The sequence below is a fragment of the Ischnura elegans genome (assembly GCF_921293095.1).
Source record: "Ischnura elegans chromosome 13 unlocalized genomic scaffold, ioIscEleg1.1 SUPER_13_unloc_4, whole genome shotgun sequence".
In the NCBI taxonomy this organism is placed as follows: domain Eukaryota; kingdom Metazoa; phylum Arthropoda; class Insecta; order Odonata; family Coenagrionidae; genus Ischnura; species Ischnura elegans.
In genome coordinates, this window is record NW_025791660.1 from 1,206,964 (window position 1) to 1,229,549 (window position 22,586).

Sequence of the window (22,586 nt, forward strand, 5' to 3'; positions counted from 1 at the left end):
CACGTGGAATGAATATTTTCATGTGTCTAAAACATTGCAACCTTGCATTCAATGGGACAACAGTCAAGTTACTTTTATTTCTGCACACGCAACACACTGCATGAGAAATAAATGTTCTTTGGAGCGGCAATTCGGTAGTAGGTTGTATTTCTTCTGGTTTCTTTAATTCCACTTCAAAAACGCTCTCAGAACTCTGCGAGCTAGATATCTCCGAACTTGACTGAGAATCCATTGGCTGATTTTCTTCACTGCGTGAATGTTCTGGTTCCACAATTGTTTTACGCGTACCAAAAAATACAATTCGTCTGCATTTATCGCAAAGCTTAAACCCGATTTCAACATAGCCGAGATTCAACTGTTCTCGAACGGCTTCAACATCACCTGACGAATTAATTATCTTGATCGGAGCTGCTATTTTACTTAGATGTCTTTTGAGACAGTTGCAACATTGGTCGGTTGCATCGAAATTATCCATCTTCTTTAAATACTCTGGAAAAGTAAATATTTAAGATATACCAAAAATCATGAATATAATTACAAATCATTTCTAAAAATTGTTCATTAATAATTAATAAATATATGTATATATAAATAATTAAATCCATGATTCAGTATATATTAATTTCAAAATAATTAAATCTGATTTCAATCGCAATAGTTAAAACAAACATTTTTATTCCGAAACCCCCAAGGCATAGCAGATATACAGACAAACAAATACCGTAAGTACTAAAGTCTCACCTTTTGCACACGCACAGTTCCACCACTCACAGTTCAGTTGGCTCACAGGTCAGTTCACAAAGAATTCAGTTCACTAAGATTTCCGCACACTCACAGTTATAACTCGCCGTATTCAGTACACTCGCGCACACCGATAATAACACCGATAAGTTCATTTCTCGAGTGACGACTGTCAACAATACATTTCCCTCAGCGAAACTTCACACTCCTCGCAACAATCCAGCGTACGTAATTAAACAATATCCCCAGCGTGCCATTACAACAATATATCTCATCAATTCCCCAATAGTTCTGTATTATCCTCCCAAACACATTCAAATAATCTTAACAAAATAATCTTTACAAAGACTCCAAGTCCCCCTTTAAAACGCGGAAATACGCATTGATCAGCTGTTAAAGTATGCGGCATCTACCACAATTGTAATACGAATTCGATAAAATTTCAAAATCCAATAAAATGATGCTAATTAAGCATAGTTAATATTTAATTTTTAATATTTTCCCTTTTATCATTTTAGAGATTTTACATAGCAGTTGTATACCGTGCAGCATGTATTCAGGGAGCTCACTAAGACGCAGGGCTATATTTTCTTTGAAGCTCAAACGGAAAACCTGATCCAATCATGTAAAAAAACGAAAATATAATTAAAAAATCGTTATTAATTGACATGCGGTAGAGTTTATCTGCTAAAAAGTATGGGGAAAAACACCAAAAATTGGGTTTTTTCAAATTTTGAGGATTTTCCGGAGTCAAAATGGCAAATCTAACACGGCCATTCAAAAGAACAATAAAAAATACACAAAAAATGATTTTTTAAAAGTTTGCCAAATATTACTAACATAACCTAAAAATTCATGAAAAAATTAAAATATTTTTCATAAACTCAATTTTGACCCAAAAAGTATGAAAAAAATCAGGGTGTATGTGGACATTAAAATATACTTTCATGATTTTTTTCAGATTTTTTAAAGCAAAGGATCGCTCAGGAAAAATGATTTTCGAAAAAACACGTTTTTTACGATAAAAGGACCGTGGGACCACCTAGGCATCTAAAAATTTCGCTGAAGGGGTTTCTAAATAATTACTTTCGAGTGCATAATCCCAAATAAGAATCCAGCCTAGTGCAGATTTTACCATCTTATCCCGCTATAGCCTTTGTGTCTAGGAGTGCAGCATCTTTGTATTGGAGCCCTAACGATTCACGATAAAGTTATAATGCAACATACACCGAAGCGATATGAAAGCCCTCATTAGCATTCAAAATGCATTGCAATTGGTTGGCAAATAATGTTAAGGAGATTTTGGGTTGGAATAGTCATGATTTATTATGAACAAGGCTATTCTAAATTGCAATTGAAAATGACTGATAGTTTTATTTTCTTGTTGTTTTATTTTCGTGTATATTTGATATCTTTCAAAATTCGCTCTTCAAATTTGTTCATGTTGCTATAGTTGCGACGGTAACGCCATCTGTTGGATTTCATAATAACTACGTGCTCGAAGCAATAACTATTGGGAGATAGGTTATGAGACCGATTGTTTCTTGCAACCCAAAATAAGTTATGAGTTCCATAACTTTATGAGACCCATAGCTATCGAACCAATAGCGAAAGTTTCTTGCAACCGGCCATAAGTGCCTCAAATTATTATCAAAAGTGTTGAAATGCATGGCTTTTATATAAATGTAAACACTTTTCTACTATTAAAAAACAGCAATTAAGATAAATGAATAATTTATTGATCCTTGAAAATAAAGTACAATAAATTTACTTGAATATTTAGAAATTAGGTCACATACCTAATTGATTATTGTTGTATTATTATAACATTATGAGGCAATTCTTTCATTTCAAACATACAGTTATCGTAGTTACAAGAATTATTTACCTTGATGACTGATGAACACTAATAACACAGGCCTGCAAAAAAATATTTTTTGAAAGTTGTTTGAAATTTGATCACCGATTTTTATGTACTTTTCAGCGCTGATTTCAAATATCTAATCCGTTTTTGTCTATCACGTCAGGCTTTCTCACAAATTAGGGAGTATGTTTGGGCATAATATAAAAATATAGTCAATTTTTCACATTTTTTGAAAGTAATAAAATTTTATATTATTTATAAATCATGTAATAAACTACACTTCCATTCCTCATTAAGCTCATAAGTCCTCATAATGACCCTTTTGCTCTGTCGAAACTTCTTTTACTGTTTGTCCGGTTGTGGATTCGTTGAGGATCATCCAGCAGTAGTCCGCTATCATGTTGACTTTGAATCTTCCTTGATATCTTCTTTCCATTTCTTTAACGTCTCGATGGAATCTTTCGCCATGCTCTTCACTTACATTACCAAGGTTTTCAGGGAAGTAGCCAAGATGTGAGTGGAGAAAATGAACTTTAATGCTCATGTTACAGCCCAGCTTCTTAAAGTTGTCGAGCATGTCTGCGACGATTGTCTTGCAGTTTGGATCTCTTTTGTTTCCTAGGAAACCGGTAACAACTGATTTGAATGATGTCCATGCTGCCTTTTCTTTGTTTTCCATTTTGGCCACAAATTTGGTATCTGTCATTAGTTTTCTTATGTCTGGTCCAACAAAGACTCCTTCCTTTACCTTTGCCGCGGATATACCAGGAAACTGTCCATTAAGATATCTGAAGCACTCCCCTTCTTTTGGCAATGCCTTAACAAATTGTTTCATCAGTCCCAACTTAATATGAAGTGGTGGAAGTAACACCTTTTTGGGATCCACAAGGCTTTTCCTCTCAATATTTTCAACCCATACCTGTAACCTTTTTCTCAAGGAAGGGCCAAGCTTTTTGTATGTGGCGTTGCTTTTTGTCTCTACTATCCCATTCACAGAGAAAGCAAGGGAACTTTGCAAAGCCACCTTATTGACCAAGCAGCATTGAAATCACTTTTAAATCACCATATAGTGCCCAAACCTTGAACATGCATGTTCAAGGTTTTTGTAACATTCTTTTAAGTTAACCAAGTGTCCAACTAGTATAGAAGCATATTTATTACCATTGTGTAGAAGTTCTACTTAAAGCCTTTTTTTTCGAAGAATCGATATAAAGTCTCCACTCATCAGGAGAATATTCTATTTTGAAACGCGTCATAAGTCCGGTTCTCTAACTAAATCGTTCAGTTCAAATTGTGAGAATGAAATGGGATCGGTATTGCTAGGATAGTAGCAATCACTGTCTTCTTCACTATAAGCTAGCTCAGCCAATAGCTCTTGATCATCATGCATATCATCCAAAAAATCTAGAGGAGAGGGTTTTGATACCTCAGGTCCATGAGGAACAGGGCGAAAGGATGATTGAATGTTAGGAAATACCCTTTTTGTTTCTCAAATTGAAATTTTTTATGCTGCAAGAACAAAAATAGCAGTCATCGCTATGATTTTTGGGCTCCCTCCAAACCATTGGTATTCCAAAACGTAAGGACCGCTTTTTACGTTGAAACCATTGCCTCAGTTCTTCAACACACACTGCACAAAATTTTTGTTCGGCACAAGGTTTATTTTGATCAACTAACTTTATTTCAAATTAGGCGAAATTTACTTTCTCCTAAGTGAGCCAGCAAGTGCATGGGGGAGGGGGACGGCAAGGACAAGGGCTGACATGATAATACTGCTGGTTACTCCTAATAACTCTTTAACTCTTTATTTTACAAGAATCTAGTATGAAAACAGCTGTATAAAAGTTTATGGGGATCCTAAAAACCGAAATTCAAACTCACTAGAGTGCTGAAATATTTATAAAAATATCAAAAACGGCTAAAACTATAAATGCAATTTGTGAAATAACTGTGCGTGATGGAATTTTTTCTTTATTTTTCCTGAAATAAGCGTTGAAAACACTAAAAAAATCACTTAATAAATTTGAAACAATTTTTATGTCGCAGACCTGTGTAATTAGACTACTACGACCTAGCCGATTTTAAATGAGAGAAAACGCGAATGTATTGAGATAAAGTCTTTTCACAATGAAGAATAAGGCTCCTTTCCTAAGTACACGCATGTGTAAGACAAGGTTTCGTTTTGTAGTGTAAGACTTTTCAAATTCATTGCATGAATAAGATTTCCTCTCCGTATGAGTCTGCAAGTGACGGACGAGGTTGCTACTAAAAGAGAAAGACTTTTCACATTTCCCTTCGTATGAGTCTGAATGTGACGGACAAGGTGTCCCTTTTGAGAGAAAGACTTTTCACATTCACCGCAAGAAAAAGGTTTCTCCTATACATGAGTCCGAATGTGACGAACAAGGCTGCTCCTATCAGAGAAAGACTTTTCACATTCACGGCATGAATAAGGTTTCTCATTCGTATGAGTACAAATGTGACGGACAAGGTGACTCTTTCGAGAGAAAGACTTTTCACATTCACCGCAGGAATAAGGTTTCTCCTTCGTATGAGTCCGAATGTGACGGACAAGGTCACTCTTTAGAGAGAAAGACTTTTCACATTCGGTACATGAAAAAGGTTTCTCCTTCGTATGAGTCCGAATGTGACGGACAAGACAACTCTTATTAGAGTATGAGTGTTCACATTCACTGCAGGAATAAGGTTTCTCCTTCGTATGAGTCCGAATGTGACGGACAAGGTTACTTTTACGAGAGAAAGACTTTTCACATTCACCGCAGGAATAAGGTTCCTCATTCGTATGAGTCCGAATGTGATGGACAAGGTGAACCTTTTGAGAGAAAAATTTTTCACATTCACTGCAGGAATAAGGTGTCTCCTTCGTATGAGTCCGAATGTGATCGATAAGGTGACTCTTTTGAGAGAATGACTTTTCACATTCATTGCAGGAATAAGGTTTCTCCTTCGTATGAGTCCGAATGTGAATGTCAAGGTGACTCTTTCGAGAGAAAGACTTCTCACATTCATTGCAGGAATAAGGTTTCTCCTTCGTATGAGTCCGAATGTGAATGTCAAGGTGACTCCTTCGAGAGAAAGACTTCTCACATTCATTGCAGGAATAAGGTTTCTTTGCTGTGTGTGGACTGTATGTGCCTGATTTCCCATCGACAATGGAGCTTCTCCTATATTCCCTCAAATTCTTCTTCTCCGTTGTTCCTCCTAAGTTTGCCTTAAGAAGCCCACTTCCTTTTTTTCTCACCCCATGTCTTTTACATGCCACCTTATTTAAACTCTTTGAGGAGGTGGACTGATAAGAACTATCAGTTTCTACTCTGGAGACAAGGGTTTTGAGGGTCAAATGTTTTCCGATTGACAAATTTGCATCTATATCCAAACTGCCAGAACCACAATGAATCTTGAGGTGCTCGATGAGATCATGTTTGGCATTGAATGCATCTCCACAATGGAAGCAATGATAAGAATTGTTCTTTGATCTGGCATGCTTACCTGGATTTTTGATCATGCTAGCACTTATCTCTATATTTTCTTGCATGACTGACTTGGGGCCACACTTTCTACTGTCAGTGACCTTGAAAAACTTTTTGGTGTCTGGATTATCACAATCACTTGTTTCTCCAACAACAGTCATTGTTGCTCTATCTCGTATGATTTTAGACACACGCCTGGATTTTGAATGAAACTGTCCATCACCAGGAACTGAGCACGAAGTTATCTTATCAGTATGCAGGTTAACACATTTCTCAATGTCTTTATCCATCACCTTCAACCCTTTCCTGGAAAGTGATGATCTAATTTTTGGTTCAAGGAATCCAAACAAAGCTGAGGCTCTTTCAGGAGCTGGGAGATGTAGAAAAGAAATTCACATTTAAAATAAGTATAGTCATACATGTAATCTATGATTCGTTGACCTAATATATAATAACCATTAGAAATATATCAAAGTTGCATTTTCTTCCAATTTTTTGGCTAAATGCTACACATAACAAATGTTGCAATTAATTTTTTACGGTGGTTTCCAAACATTTCTTCAAAAATTGAGTGGCACTGCTGCTCAGAGAAATTCAGTAAGGTACTGCATACTCACCTCAAATACCTTCTCCAGAAAACACCCCAGTGCACAATTTCCCACTAAATGGCACTAGAGCATCCTAAACAAAAAATATACCTAGCAGTTATAAGTAATACTACATCCAAATTACTCAAACTCTTCATCTCCACCCTCAATGAGGGTGATGACCTACACTTCACTATACCACCATTAAAATTTTGTTGAAACTATTGCCTTGAAATCTTAGCCAACAAGAATGAGTAGGCATGGGCTGATGGCTTACTGTCATTACTCTGCAGAACCAGAACTTCTACACACAAGTCATTGAAATTGAGTTTTGCCAATTTTTAGCCAAATTAGTTTTTTCCCTTATTTCACTTCTTTCATGAATAGTTGTTTGGCCTAATAAAGCACAGTTTCCAAGAGCACAACAAAGTGAATTGGATGAGGTATGTATCAATGCAAAATTTTCCCATTATTTTAAAACTGAACCAAACCTTTTGTCCTCATTTCAACAAGTGTCATGCTAACTTTGTCTACTTATACCAAATAATTGACATGAAGGTTGGAATCTCATGCTTGGTATTTATTGCAAGTGAATCTTTGGTAATTATTTTCTATTGACCAATCTTAAAGGCACATTTATTAGGTCAAGTACGGGGGAGTTCCCATAGGAATGCAATTGACTCCAAATATTGCTTTATATCACTGACACATGAAGAAAATTTTGCTAGAAATTTGCCAACCTGATTAAATTATCCAGTGGAACTGTTAACATAAACTAAAGAAAGTATAGAAGGATGACAAATTCAGATTCTAGATTCTTTACAAGTGGAGTGTCCAAAACCCTGGTCTAAGAATTCAACCAAACGTTGTTGCTCTAGTCCATAGCGAGTTGTCCTCGAATCACCCCATATGGGGTTACACGTATAACCAATATTTTAAGCTACAAATCCAGTTACACATTTGCAGGTCAAATCTATTAAAGCATAAGAGCCACTCTGCAAAGGGTGAGCATTAGTCTAGTGCTTAAGGTTGCCAGTTGTCATCCACAGGACCCGGCGTCAATCCATGCATTAACAAAATTTCGGTGCAATCTATGGAAATATTGACCAATAACATGCTTCTGTAAAATAGAAAGTAGCATGAAAGTATGTCAAAATTTCATGCTAGGATCGCAAAATTTGATTGAGTTCTGAGATCCAGTTTTCGGGCATTTGCCTAGTCAGAATTATTTGCTTTAAGCCTTTACTGTGAAGAGTCATTTTCAAGCACTTAAGAGCACTCACCCACTGCCTCCGTCATGGAGTCCATGGCCATTGTCTGATTCTGAAGCAGCTCTCCATTCATTGTGGAAGTAGGCTGAAAGTAAGCACCAAAATATGAATGGACAGTGAATCGGAACTATCTTAGCAGGTGATAAGATACAACTAATTCTTAAACCATATAAACTCACATATTTACCATGTAAACAAGTAAATGAATTATGTTTATGATAAAATATGTATTCTCTATGGATGAAAACAAATGTAAAGAAATCTGATTTTCCATCTTTTCAAAATGATAAAAATCATGAACAGCAGTAGATACGTAATCCAATTGACTGTGGTCTACACCCATTACATTCCATTGTATGCCTTCTGTCTGGACTTCCACACAAACATTGTATTTATTTATTTATACATGTATTTATCCTGTGAATTGAGCACTCTCAGAAATCGCATTAGCTGTCATGACATACCTTGTCACTCCCAAAACACATTGTCTACATATCGATAACATTTTATGCTTTTTGAAATAGGGAGCTATAATAGAGAACTTAAGTTTATCAAAACTATCCATATAAATTTTGGCTAGGACGGGGGACAAAGGTGACCCCATAGCTGGGCTATCTAATTGTTTGTTATGCCTGCCAATGAAGAAAAAACCGTGTTGATTTGTGCACAATTTCAGGAGTTAACAAACTTCACTTATCACTGGATGCGGTGTATCTAACTTGATTAGGGCGATTTCCGCTAAATGTGCTATGTACTTTCTTGGGATAATTGACAATAGATTCACTACATTGAATCAAACTAATATGCAACTATGTTGTAACAGTTGTTGTGAGAGCAGGCTTGCAAGTTTGTCGTCACAATAAGTCACTATAAAGAAATAGCCAAGTGTTTATTTCTTCAACTCCCACAATAAAGGATTTCCACCGGGTTTCAGCACTAATATCAATTATATTAATATTATACTTGATTAAATTCAATCCCTTATCAGATATGACTTAAAGGTCCCACTATTTTACTTAGTAAAACATAAGTAAAAAATAATGCAGGCATGCAACTACAAAAAGAAACAATCAACTTGTGTTTTGATATGAATGCACCTCGAAGAACTCATTTAGTCTGAAGTAACTTAAACCACACAAATAAGTGTCATTTTATACTTGAACTTATGTCTCAGAGTAGTATAAATGATGCTCTGAGGCAAAAGTTTCTTTCCTTTGGTGGCCATACGAAAGGGTCTCTTGTGGACACTGCTGAGTAATTGCCGAACATGAGTACATCCTCCCCATGTCAAGTTAGTTACCCATATACTTGGGCAATGCTGATGGGATATTCCAAGAAGTATTCTTTGAGTATATAGCAGAAGAAGAAGATATATGAAAATAGATACAAAGTATAAGTACAATTCAATTGATTTGACTTTTACTTTGTAAAAATCCATGTTGAAATGAAAACACACAACCTTGGTAACTTTTCCAGTGAAAACTTACCAAGGTTGTGTGTTTTCATTTCAAAGCATAAGAAGTTTAATAGTATGCATAGGACAATGTTGGCAAGTTTGAATCGATTAGGCTACTTAAAAACCTGTTTAGAAAGTATGAATGTATCAAGTTATACATTATTCATTAACAATACTTGAAATACGGTATATCTCCCAAACATCACTATTATCAATAAATTAAATTGAATTATACAAATTTCATCCATATCTCCGCAGCATCATTCTTCTCTGAATATACTTTTATGTACACAGCATAAGAAGTTTAATAGTTTAATGTAAGGTAGCAAGTTTGAATTGATTGGGCAACTAAAAAACCTGTGCAGAAAGTATATAACAAGTTCAGTCATTTACACACGGGCTCCTGGAGCCCTGTGGGCAAACTTGACACAAAAAACTGCTACAAGATAAGGTGTTAAAGTTGACTGCATGGAGCCCACGATCTAAGCTTGAAAGTGGACCAAAATCAATGATGCCTTGCAGTACAAATTTGAAGATTTAGTAATGGAGCCCCTAAAACCAATAAAAACTAGTATATTTTTAATTATTTATTTTTCTCAGTATAGTTGGTAATTTTTCATTTAATTTAACTGGACTCTAAACTTTGCCATACACAAATCTAATTTGTTTGTACAATACCTTTACAGTGTTGCTCGAAGTAATGTTTCAAGTGCATTTTTAAATTGAAATTTTTAAAATTATGTTTTTATAATAATTTATTAGCAAAATTTATGTTTTGATGCCTACATGATGATTATAAATTATTCATTGCAATATCAGTCACCCCACTTGAACCAAAACGACCCTCAAATGGTAGTTATTATGGGAATTACAGTTTGGGGTCGAGTAATCCAATATTAAGGTTAACTCAAGCCCAAATAAAATAAAACATTTAAGTATTTACTTTGTAATAAAATTTATGTTTAAGTATAAATTAATTTTTAACCATAATATAAATATATAAAATGAATATTTCAAAGACAGCAATAACGTAACAATACGCATCATATAAGGATGTGATGTGGGGGGAAGAAAGGGGAGGGGGAGGATTTGTTTGGAGGGACGTGGTCCTGTACCATGGGTTGGGGAAGAGAGGGAGGGGAAGAAAGGGGGGAGGGGATGATCCTGTTGTGGGAGGGCTCTTTGCTGATGGCTTGCTGACGTGAACGAAAGAACGAGTGCTTACTACATACATATATTATAAATTCAACAAAAAATATAATGCAATATAGAAGGAAAAATACACACAAATGCATGATATTATTACCCAATTACAACTTTAAACACAATACTGGCACGTGAAAAGAAACCAAATTCAATCACATTTACCCAAAACAAATGACATCTAGAAAATAATAAAAAAATGAAACAAGAATCTTCACTTATTGTGGTTCTCTGGTGTGAATACAAGCATAAATGTAATGAGAACACCAAAATAAATCCTAAACACTATCCAATAATACACCCAGTCCTAAATACTAAATAATACACCTCTTTACAAGGAAAACAGAAGGGCCAAAAGAATATAAAAATGAAAGGGAAAAATATTGCAGGGCAATGGGACTTCTTCACAGTTAGTTCTTCTATTCTTGATCGAGGGATAGGGGAAAATCTTTGCGAATCGTTTTACCTTGGGGGGGGGGGTCTAATATGGGATAACAGTTCTACTTATCGACTCTTGGTTATGGATGGGTATGACCTCCTTGGCTGGCTCATATCGTGGTCTCAGTATCTTCATTTGACGAGGGCTGAGAGAATATTTAATTATGGGCATCAAGTGTTCACTTTATTCCTCTTGGCGCAGGAAATCTACCCTTCTGTTCTCCTGTTTCCTTTTCTTCGCCACTCTTCACTTATCCCTCTATCTTCCACGATTTTCCTCTCTTTCTACCTCACCTCCATGTGACAGGCAAGACGCCTTCAGCTGTACAGTGTAGGCTTCGGCCACAATACAAATCCGGGGTAAATGTGTCTTCTGGAGCTGATATTTGTCCGGGTTTTACAACGAAGAGAGGGTTAAAATTCTGGGGTTTGAGCAGGTGAGGGAAACATGGGTAGAAGTGGGTTTTCTTAGTATCCTCACCATGGGGAGGAAGGTTTGACGAAACATGTTCTCATTTTGTAGAAGGAAGAGGTGCTGATTACATCACTCTCCATTTGCTGCTCACAGGTGTTGTTTGGAGGGAGGGGATGGGGAAAATGAGGACCTTTCACTGGTCGTGCACTTAAGGAGGAACCTTCGCTTCGAAATACTGCTTTCATTAAATAGATAAACTCGATAACAACGAGTAATAATCGCTAAATTAGTCATTCATAAAAATTAAAGGTAATGCTAAATCAATCAAAATAGCTGTACAATGCATGAATTTTACTTAAAATGGAATAATCTAGTGATATGAAGAATAGCTGTTATATTGACTCTTAGGTATCGGAAGACTTTAAATACTTTCTCTGGAAATACAGTAAAGCTTTACAACTACATCATTTGTGATGAATAAAATGAACTTAACTAATGAGACCTTTTGCTCTGTTAATTTCAACCTAATTTGGAAAAATGGTTTATTTATAATTGCTGACCACCAACTCGACAACACTGCCAACATATCGTAGTTTCACACCGGTTGAGCACCTTTGTTTGTTTACGTTACCTCATAGAGTTACGTTGCATTGTGACAATATTACTCATTTTATTATCCCTTTTACTTAGCCTTAAGTTATTAAATATACCTTTGGGCTGAAGTGATGGCGTCATTATGCCAATTTAAAGGAAAATTTGTGTCTGAAGGTAAAGGTAAGAGCTTGGATTATTTGAGGAAACGAAATGTGGCCAAAAGTGAATCCATCAATTCCATCAAAGCGATTTCAACAAGTGCATCTGTTGAAGGATACCGAATCGTCGATGTGCATTTTTAATTTCTTATGAAATTTTTGCAATATTTCCCAACATTAAGTGTCCATCATTGTTTAAATAATCAATGTTTATGTCTTGATTTATGAAGATTAAAGTCCCTGTTAAATGGCTGACACAAAGCTCTTTAATGTTTATTTCTTTTTAGATTTTCCATTCAATAGCCTCATCCATACTATTAATAAGGAGTTGATTAGTGAAAATTAGAAACTAATGTGCCAGTTTAAACCCAAATGTTATTGGAATCATTAGTATCAGGATAATTAAATAATACTTGTTCCTAGTGCCGAAGTTTCAGTAAATTTGGAAGACTGGCATTGCAACTTCTACGGACTCACTTATGTCAGCTGCCATCCATTGTTCAGGAATGCATCCTAATTTTTAACCTCCTGCAATGACTTCATGAATAGGTAAATGTATTTACTGTTGTTTTTTCAAATTATGCTAATTGAACCTTTGGAAAACGTATCAAAGTAAATTGTTTGGTCAGTGAAAAAGGAAGTACTTTAATTTTATTTTATACTTTCGAAGAATATGTGAAGAAGAATGATGAAAGAAGAACGTGTATATATCAAAGAATGGGTGAATATTCGATTAATTAGTGTGTTCGCGAAGTTGTATTTCCAAATACTACATAGTCGGTACCCAACAGCAATATGCTTGTCTCGTGGTACATTCATTTACCTGTACACCTTATTCTAGACATTTAGTATCAATTAAAGTGATGATTAAATACATAATGCGCTAGATTATCTACTTTACGCTTAGAACTTCTATTTAAATAAGTATTTTTTACAATTTGAAAACGTTGCATATTTTTCGAAATAAACGTAAAACAATTTGAAGTGGTATTCAGAAGAACAGATAAACTATCACAAGTCTCATTATATTCTATCATTTTTGCTTTTGAAGCGATACGCCGACGATTTGAAGGGATGTATTGAATTCCGGTCATGATTCTTCGCAAGTTTAATGTTGTCGCACATAGGAATTACTTTAACAACCAGCACTGATAAATTTCATATTTCGGTGTATAGCACGTTTCAAGATGAACTGAATATTCGTTTAATGAATACGTAGAAAAATGACTCCGAAAAATCCAATTCACTGGAATTGCGCAGCGGTCGACAGGTGCAATATCGCTCTTCATATTTAACCTCCGTATATTTGCAACGTTGCCACTACCTCTGCCGCATAATGGCTGCTCGCTCTGCAGAAAACCGGAAGTATGTTCTCTAAACTTATATACTGGCGCTAACATATCGGTAACCCCTTCTAAAAAAATACGTATATTAAGCATCGATGTCTATTCTATGCTGTGCTAATTTTTCAACTATATATTTCGGGCCAAATTTGAGATAAAAAATGTTTTACAAGGGAAGGTCATCATTCTCCCATAAAGATAATGTATTTCAAGGTGGAAATCCATCATTTTCCAATCCATAAATCGTTCTTAAATGGCCGATGACATAGTAATATTTTTTCACTATTCGATAGAAAAAATAATGAGCAACAACATATGTCAAAATAAGGGGAGGTTTTCGGGCATGTTTGAAATGATGGTTCCTCCTTAATACAGAAAAAACCCAAAATTGGGAAAGTGGGGAATCATGGGGGAAGGGGAAAAAACTTCACACTCCATTGAGGCTCAATTACACACTCTCACACGATATTTTATCAGCTCTTTTTCCCTCGTGCACACCAATTTTAAGTTACCAATGAACCATGCCAAGCGCCATCAGTTATAATACGTTTTGCGCATTTTTGAAAATAATGATAATGGTTTCAAAATCTGGGCTAAAGTAGCCCTGTTTAGAGAATTTAAAATTCAGGATTTCTCCCAAACATCACTTTCATCCAATATTTTAATTGAATTCAAATTTCATGCATACCTCAGTGGCATCAGTCTCCTTGGTAGATTCTTTGTTGGCCAAAACCAGCATAGAGTCCTCATCTATCCCAATGGCTCCAGTCTCTTCAGCATCCACCTCTTCCCATTGGGAAGATGTTGAGGCCTGTGCCTGCATATGAGTCTACAATCAGCATCATTAAAGACAGAGATACAGAAATGTAGAAATAGATTCGTGAGTTCACCAAAAAATAATGATTCCTATTTATTGCATTGATACATATATGCACAAGGAACCTTAAAACATTTCCTTTTGTAATATTCACATGCTAATAGCTTGTGTGTGACATGTATTAGCACTAAATTGTACAATCATCTATCGTAGTGCTCAAAAAAGAAAAAAACACTAATCTTATCAAGAAAATATAGGATTAGTATCAAGTAAAAAATCACTACTAATTTGTGAATAAATACTTGTCTAATGCTTGAATGTGTGATTGAGACTTAGGTGTAATTTCAATTGCTTCAAGATATTGCTGCCATTATTTTTCTTTACTTTGACTTATCTTCTACGCATGTAACAAGTGTTTGAATTCCATGGATTACATCCGCTAGATGGTTTATTCATCAAAATTTTTATCAGTCTATCATTCTATACAGCCTACCATTCTATCATCTTCCAATATTACTTCACTGTACCGAGGGGTTGTAATTCTACATGTCAGGATAAAATAGTTTGATATTCTGTAGTGAGCCAGGCAATAAATAGCTAAGGAGTTCAAAGGAGCAACTCATAGCATGCAAACTATAACTGAAAGTTGTACTCATTCCACAGCCTATCTAACCTAAAGTACAGTGGATATAATATCCCTCTTTAAATACAAGAAGTAAGGCTAAATCGATTGTAAGCATGCTATTCCAATTACATTTTCATTTTTGGTGCATTTTTAGGGGTGCACTGCAAGTAGTAACTGTATTAAATGTTTAATATCCTAAAAACAGAAAAATTAGTTTTTAAGAGAATAATCTCAATATTTTTAAGAAATTTTAAGGTTTACCAATGCAATTGACTCAGAAGTGTATGCAACCAGCTCACACTCATTGATCTCTGTAAAAAGTGAGGTATATTAAGACAAAATCTCAGTTGTTCATATCTGGGTGTAAAACTTGATAATCAAGTCTCCTGGGTGCAAGGAAGTTAGGTGAGTAAAGGCAACATCCCTCTTCAAGTGCAAGATTAATGAGTTTACTTTGAAACACTTTTTTATTCTATGCACAAATTTCTTCATATATAAATTTTTTCTTTCTTAACTTGAATGTGTTTTATCTTACTCACTCCTTGACATGTCCTATATTTATGCAAACAAATCAGTAAACCTACGAAAATATTGTTATTATTACCTGATCAGAGGCTTGGGGCATGAGTTCGTTTGTGGTCCCATCAGTGCTATCATTGTATGCATCTCCTCCTTCATCGTCACTGCTCTGATCTGCTTTTACAGATGGCCACCCACATGTTCCCATGCCACTCTGAGAGAAAGGGAATTAACACTTCATTGATATGGGTTTTTACAAATTGGTAGGATGAGCAAAAAGATCACAAGCAAAACATGAATTACAGAGGCATGCATTAATAAAAAATTACCAGCGAATCTATTCTGTGATCTGAGAAGGAGGAAGGATAAATTTTTTGACTAACAAAATATGGCCCATCAAGTTACTTTGCCATTTCAATTAGCCATAGGAAAGCCTTCCTTAGAAGGAAAAACAAATTTATCAGCAATATTTTGAGACATGATTATCTCATGACAACATTCACCAACAACCAAGAATCTTTGCTAACATGAGCAGGAGTACAGAAATGTTGATTTCATCTGTTAAAGATAATCATTATATTTAATTTCAATCAGAGTTGAACATTATAATAATAATTAATGTGAGATTTGGACAACGAAGTCCCACCTTCTATATAACCCCTCATCAAACATGAAATTTATGCAGTTCAATACATAAACAAGTCGCTCATGAAATTACAGTCAGAGAAATTACATAACTAGACATAGAAGTTCCATTTTCAAACATAAGTCAACAAAGCAACCATTTACCAAGTGTAAAAAGATGTAAGCAAACATGGGAAAAACCTAAGGATATTGACTATCGTCCTTTTTGGAAAAAAACCCACAGCAGGAAAATGCCCACACAAGAAGGGGTTGTGAAAAATCTTGGAAAACCTACCAAGAAAGAGCTGATGTAAACCTGGGTATCAACAAATATAAGAAATTACAAGGAAATGTCACCCAGTACAAGGAAAGAAAAAAAAATCAAATGAAGCTGGAGGAGATAAATGTGGAATCTTTCCTTCTGATCCAATTATGTTACCTCTCTCGTTGTTGTTCTCAAAGAAGTTTTCGGTGTAGTGCCTTTTAGAAGGAGCCGAGTTACGACGATTCACGTGGCGGCAAGTCAATTTTATGTCTGACGCTTTCCCAGCAAATATATTCAAAAAAGACTAATCGGGCTTTCAGCCTCGTGGTCTCCCTCCATTCTGCCGAAATTTTGGAACACGAGTCGGGTTCCATTGTCATCCTGTTAGCCCTAAGGGTGGAAGCCAACTTGTGTTCTGAAACGTCGGCGGAACGGAGGCAGACCACCCGGCTGAAAGCCCGATTAGTCTTTTTCGAGATAGTCAATGTTGTTCCATTTGCAAAATGCAGTAAAAATGAATGATTTATTGACTAACTATCCGGTGGTGAGGTATTACCAGTTTTTCATTTCCCCTAGTATTTGAGTCATGTATCCCACTAAGTGTATGCATACAACAAGCTCCATCAAAAAATTTAAACCTCTCAACAACCAACCTGGTTTGCCAACATCCAATACCCTTTTCAAAGATGGTAAAGGACAAATCCTGAGGCCCCGTATAATTTCCCCTATACAGTCTTAAGCTTACTCACTCACATTTGAGACAGTTAGCATAAAGTTGTTGTTTTTTTGGTAAAGCCTGAAAAGCCTAAGTATTACTACAGAGTGGGCAGCTAGCAATGTCCATTTCAGACACATGTATGATGTGAGGTGGAAAATTTAAATATCAGGGAGCCTCAGAAGAATTTTTTTTACAATGAATCATTATATTTAACCGTTTCATCGCATTCAAGTCATGTGACACATTACTACGTTACCAGTGAGACACTAGATGGATGTTGCGATCATTGTAGTGATATAATCTGCCTTCAACTAAAATCCTTACACCAATAATAAGAGTGTGACTTGGATGCTACCAATGCAGTGAGTATTTGCTGCTTGATAGTCTAAGAGGCAACATGAAGGAGAAAATATTCCATCATGTAGGAGCTTGATTTACAAGGTCATTCATAGTGCATTACAGTGAAAATTTAAGCTGATAAGAGAATTGAGTGTAGACGTGCATGAAACCAATCTTAAGATTATTGATCAGTGATGATGATGATGGGAAATGCATTATAGGTAAATTGTTTTCAATAATGTCCACAGCATGGCCATTGGTTCAGAGTGCTAGGTGCTTTCTCAAAATTTGCATTGGAGTGGAGTAACATCCTCACTATCTGTGTACCTAGGTTAAGATAGAAAAAATTTCCAGAATTCCACCATGAAATGGTCTCCTTAACCCCTAAAGTGTTCACAATGCAGCAGACATCCTCACTATTCTGTTCCTATACAGGTGTTTAATCATAGGTATTTATATCACCCAGGGTGCTTTTATTTCGGAGGCATTGAAGCTTTTGTGCTGAAACTATTTGAAATATTTTTAGCACCGTAATCGATCTCCGCACAATTTTAAAAATTATATGTAATCTCTAAAAATTGTTGGAACGTGATAACTCTTAATCCGTACTTACAATTTTCAGTGCCATTTAATTGTGCCTGCTCCCTGTTTAAAGAGTGTTTAGTTGTTATGAAGTAAATATAAATCAGTTCACGTCACTAACAATTGATGTGTTTTGGCAATCGACTTGTACTGCCAACGTCCAACACCCCATTCAAATATGGTAAGAGGGGAAAATCCCTAGTCCCCATAATAAATGCCTGCTCAGGTTTCATCGCAAAGTCCCAATCTGCACAACCTGATTCCTGTGAATAACAAATCTCTCATTAGGGACTCATTTTATTGTCAGATCTGGATGGCAGCTGCATCATGATGTCATGGTCATTCTGTCAGAGTACCAAATTCAACAGAACTCAGTAATACTCTCAATTCCCTAGCCCCCTTCTCCTTCGAGGTGAACGGAAAACAAAACTATGTTTGCATGATCACAAAAAATATAACTCCTCAGTGCCCTGCTGTCACAGAGCTCACTTGCCCCATGAGCAAAGTTTACTGTCATTTGGCAAAATACACCAAATCTGTTCATTACGTAACATTGTACAATGAATCGCTCATTTTAAATAATTATTCATTAAGGCTCTTCTGTATTTTTAAATGACTGATCAGGTGAGGGAAAATGCTGTAGGTATCTGCTGAGTGGTTTTGTGAATATTCTGTTACGTAATGACATTGTGCTCTAAGAAAAAAGAACATACAAAGCAAGACTTAACTCACCAATTCATCAGTTGCCAATGGGTCTGATACATCATTTGAATTTCCAGCTGGATCGGATGTGTAGAGCACAGGATAATTCTCCCCACTGAGGTGATCTTGGCTCTCCTCTTTCGCGTGACACTAGAATAGAACAATGGGTGTCAGTAAAAACCAAAAAATAATAACCTGATTTCAACATAACAAGGCAAAACAATAATAACCTCCTTCTATAATTAAAGCTTTTCTTTTACTTGCAGCCACCCAATTTGTCCAAAATCATTATAATTATTTCCAAAATGATTCGACGTTTAACATTATAATGGCACTGATTTAAAAACTTGAATTCTTCTAGAAAAATATTTCTTAAAATCTAAGAATAATATTACCTTACAATAAAAAATAGCTGCAAATTTTTCAAAACTTTGAATAACAGCAGAAGAAAATTGAGTAAAATTTAATCAAAAACACTTCATGTCACCAACAATTGAAATCATTTGGCAATCGAACTTAATTGCCTAGCACTGGTTATAAATTCTTGCTCACTTTCATCACAAAATCCAATTTGAAGCAATCTGATTCCTGTGAATATCAATCTCTCATGTGGAATGAGTTTTGTTGTCAGATCTTGCTAGCAGCTGCATAATAATGCCATTGCCAATCTATTAGAGAGCTCCAAATTCTACAGTTCTAAGCATAACTCTCAATTCCTTTCCCCCCTTCTGCTCTGAGATAATCGGAAGTGAAAACTGTGTTTGTATTATAACAAAATTAAAGACTGCTGAGTGAAGGGATGGCAGAGAGCTCACTGGCTCAGTAAACTATGTTGAGCTGTCAGTTTGGCAAAATACATCAAATCTGTTCATTAAAATGCATCAATCACTTTCAATAATTCTTTCATGAAAGCCCTTTCATGGTTTCTCACGATCTGGCAAGAAAAAAATGCTGTTGGTTCCGCTGAGGTGTAGTGATATTCCACTTCAAAATGACATTGCCATAACAAAACAGTACTAACAATTAACTAACAATTGATATTTTTGGGAACTGACTTTCATTGCTGATGTCCAACACTCAAATTGAAGAAAATTGATTCAAATGTAATAAAAATGAGATCGTGTCACAAACAATTGATGTCTTTTAGCAATTGACCTAGACTGCCAACATGCAACATCCAATTTAAAAATGGCAAAGAAGGATGTATCTGAATTCAATTGATTCGGCTTTAACTTTGTGAAAATCGATGTTGAAATGAAAATGTACAACCTTGGTATCTTTTCACAGGAAAATTTATTCGTACGACGCGTTTCGACGCTTGATAATGACGCCTCAGCGTCGAAACGCGTCGTTCGAATAAATTTTCCTGTGAAAAGATACCAAGGTTATACATTTTCATTTCAAGGATGTATCTCTTATCCCCACAATAAATTCCTGTTTGCTTTCATCACAAAACCCAAATTGGCAACAACCTGATTCCTGTGAACATTAATCTCTCATATGGAATGAGAGATATGTATGTAGTTGAATCTTGCTAGCAGCTACATCATGATGTCACGATCAATCTTATTCAGCGTACCTAAGTCAATAGTGCTCAGTTTAACTCTCCAAATCCTTACATCCCCCCATCTGTTCTGTGGTGAACAGAAGTGAAACTGTGTTTGAATGATCACATAACAAATGACTGCTCAGTGCCCTGATAACAGAGAGCTTAATTGCTCAGTGAGCAAAGTTGAGCGGTCAGTTTGGCAAAATACAAAATATTTTTTCATTACATTTTATTTTAATGATTCAAATATGAAAGTTCTTCCATAGTTGTTCATGATTGAACAGGCAAGGCAAAACGTAGTATGTTTCTGCTGAGAGGTGTTGGGAATAATGCATAAAGTAATGACATTGTGCCATAGAAAAATTAAATTACACTTGGCAAAAGTACACTCACCAGGTCATCAGTGGCCAATGGGTCAGAGGCATCACTTGTTAATGCAGCCGGATCTGATGTGTACAGCATGGGATAATTCTCATTGAGTTGACCTTCATTCTCATCTTTCACATGAATCTAGAAGAGGATAATGGGCGTCACTCAATAAAAGCAAAACAGTAATTCCCTCATTCGATAATAAAAACTCTTATTTTAATTGAGACCACTCCAGCTGATCAAAATACTTATGAGAATCTTGTAACTCACAGATCAAACTCCAGAATATAAACGTCCAAATAGAGAGGGGGAGCTACACTACTAAGATAACATTGATTGAGAGTTTTGAATGAGAATTTTGGTCACTCACAGTAAAGGAACGATAGATCGAGGTCCCAGCGTACCTTTAATGGTCTTCACCTTTTCTTAACCTATGCATATAAAGAGTTATTGCAACAGTTTTAGGAGATTCCTTAGTTAAAATAAAGGAGGAAGATGGCTTGCACAAATAAAGGGCAATCATGAGACACAGCTCAGTTACAGCCACCACTAATGGCTTGAACAGAGATTTGACAAGGCTTTGCCAAAAGTCTACTCCACAGTATAACAGACATTTCTTTCAACAGATTAGCAGTGTTGTACAACTGATATTGACTTGCATAAAAAAAGATTCAAGTGGTTCGGATTTCTACCTTATGTGTTACTACTAGAAAAGTACAGCTACTGAAGGTTGCATATACGCTAGTGACTTCCAGTTGAAATGCTTACATTTATGACGGACATACTGTCTTTTGTCATATGACTGAGAAATTTGTACAGCTGAAGATGGATCAATATAGGTTTCCCTGTGCATAAGAATAAAACTTACCAATTTGTCACCCCTGGACAGTAGGCAGTCTGGCACAGGAATGTATATTTCAGTGGTTTGGGCTGAGCAAGTGAGCTGTGAATTGTTTTCAATTGCATCTTGAATGCAGTCGTTAGTCTCCACACAAGGCTCCGACTCCTCATCATCTGCCCCTCCTCCTTCAAAACTCTGCAGACAAAGTAAGAGTGACAAAATACTAATCTCCTTTTAAACACATGCATGGGAAGCACTATAGTATTACAAAAAAGGATGCTGAACATTATGTACCTGCTTTCATATAAAAATGGAGAGGTGTCTGCACGCCTATTAATCAATCACTGAAAAGCTACAGTGCCGACTGAAATGAAGTTTAGCAAGAAGATCCATGATATTCTGAGTTCATGCAGCGTCTTTTTTAAATTGATTTTGGACATCGTAGCTGGCCCTTCATGCGAACTATACCATAGACAATAAAGATCATTCAGATGTATCATTTTTCAAATTATGAGAAATCAAACTACAAATTAATGATTCAAATTTTTGATGAAAAAATGAAATAATCGAGTTTCTTACTGTTACACACAATCTGCTTCCACAATTATAATTTTTGGAGTAGTGCCTTTTGTTAAGCCAAAATCACTATTTATTCTTTTCTCAACAGTACAGCTGAGGAAAAAACATGTGGAACATGTTTTCAATGCATTTATTATCTTCTAGACCTCCTGTTAATATTTAAATATAAACTCTGGAGGAGAATACTGGGTGTTACATTTATTCAGAAAGAAAAGAAACCTCAAAGTCATCTTGTTTTCCAGATCCTTTTTTATGAAACTGTTTTTTAAATAACACTAATACTATTATCCTTAAAACTTGCAAAACCAGTCATACCACAATTATGTGTTATGGACTATGCAAAGTTCTTGCTGTGTGTGAATAGATGGCTGTAGAACTGATTGCTCATCGTTTTTGAAATACCAGAAACATTATGACTCAAGCTAAGACATTTGGTAGACAAACCGCTCGATGACCATGATGAATACATCTCGGTAATAGATACTTAGTCTTGTGA

The 22,586-nt window shown here is 35.7% G+C and overlaps 2 protein-coding genes across 2 annotated transcripts; both read right to left on the minus strand.

Moving 5' to 3' along the window:
- Window positions 1-3,811: 3,811 nt before the first annotated feature.
- LOC124173021 (gastrula zinc finger protein XlCGF57.1-like) lies at window positions 3,812-7,816 on the minus strand. The gene has a single exon (XM_046552542.1). The coding sequence runs from the start codon at window positions 6,384-6,386 to the stop codon at window positions 4,983-4,985; it is 1,404 nt and encodes a 467-aa protein (XP_046408498.1). The 5' UTR covers window positions 6,387-7,816; the 3' UTR covers window positions 3,812-4,982.
- A 57-nt stretch (window positions 7,817-7,873) lies between these two features.
- Window positions 7,874-21,614, minus strand: LOC124173032. The gene is made up of 6 exons (XM_046552559.1): window positions 21,539-21,614; window positions 20,695-20,811; window positions 18,783-18,902; window positions 15,608-15,736; window positions 14,250-14,378; window positions 7,874-8,039 (listed from the first exon to the last, which is right to left on the minus strand). The coding sequence occupies exons 2-6, from the start codon at window positions 20,761-20,763 to the stop codon at window positions 7,953-7,955; spliced, it is 534 nt and encodes a 177-aa protein (XP_046408515.1). The 5' UTR covers window positions 20,764-20,811; window positions 21,539-21,614; the 3' UTR covers window positions 7,874-7,952.
- Between the last annotated feature and the right edge of the window lie 972 nt (window positions 21,615-22,586).

Bases quoted from the DNA above. Each gene is read 5' to 3' on its own strand.
- LOC124173021 (XM_046552542.1), bottom strand. From the start codon at position 6,386: ATGGATAAAGACATTGAGAAATGTGTTAACCTGCATACTGATAAGATA.
- LOC124173032 (XM_046552559.1), bottom strand. From the start codon at position 20,763: ATGCTGTACACATCAGATCCGGCTGCATTAACAAGTGATGCCTCTGAC. The intron at 18,903-20,694 runs GTGAGTGTACTT...GTTCTATTCTAG, and splicing joins CATTGGCCACTGATGACCTG to TGTCACGCGAAAGAGGAGAG. The intron at 14,379-15,607 runs GTAATAATAACA...ACTCATATGCAG, and splicing joins TGCCCCAAGCCTCTGATCAG to GCACAGGCCTCAACATCTTC.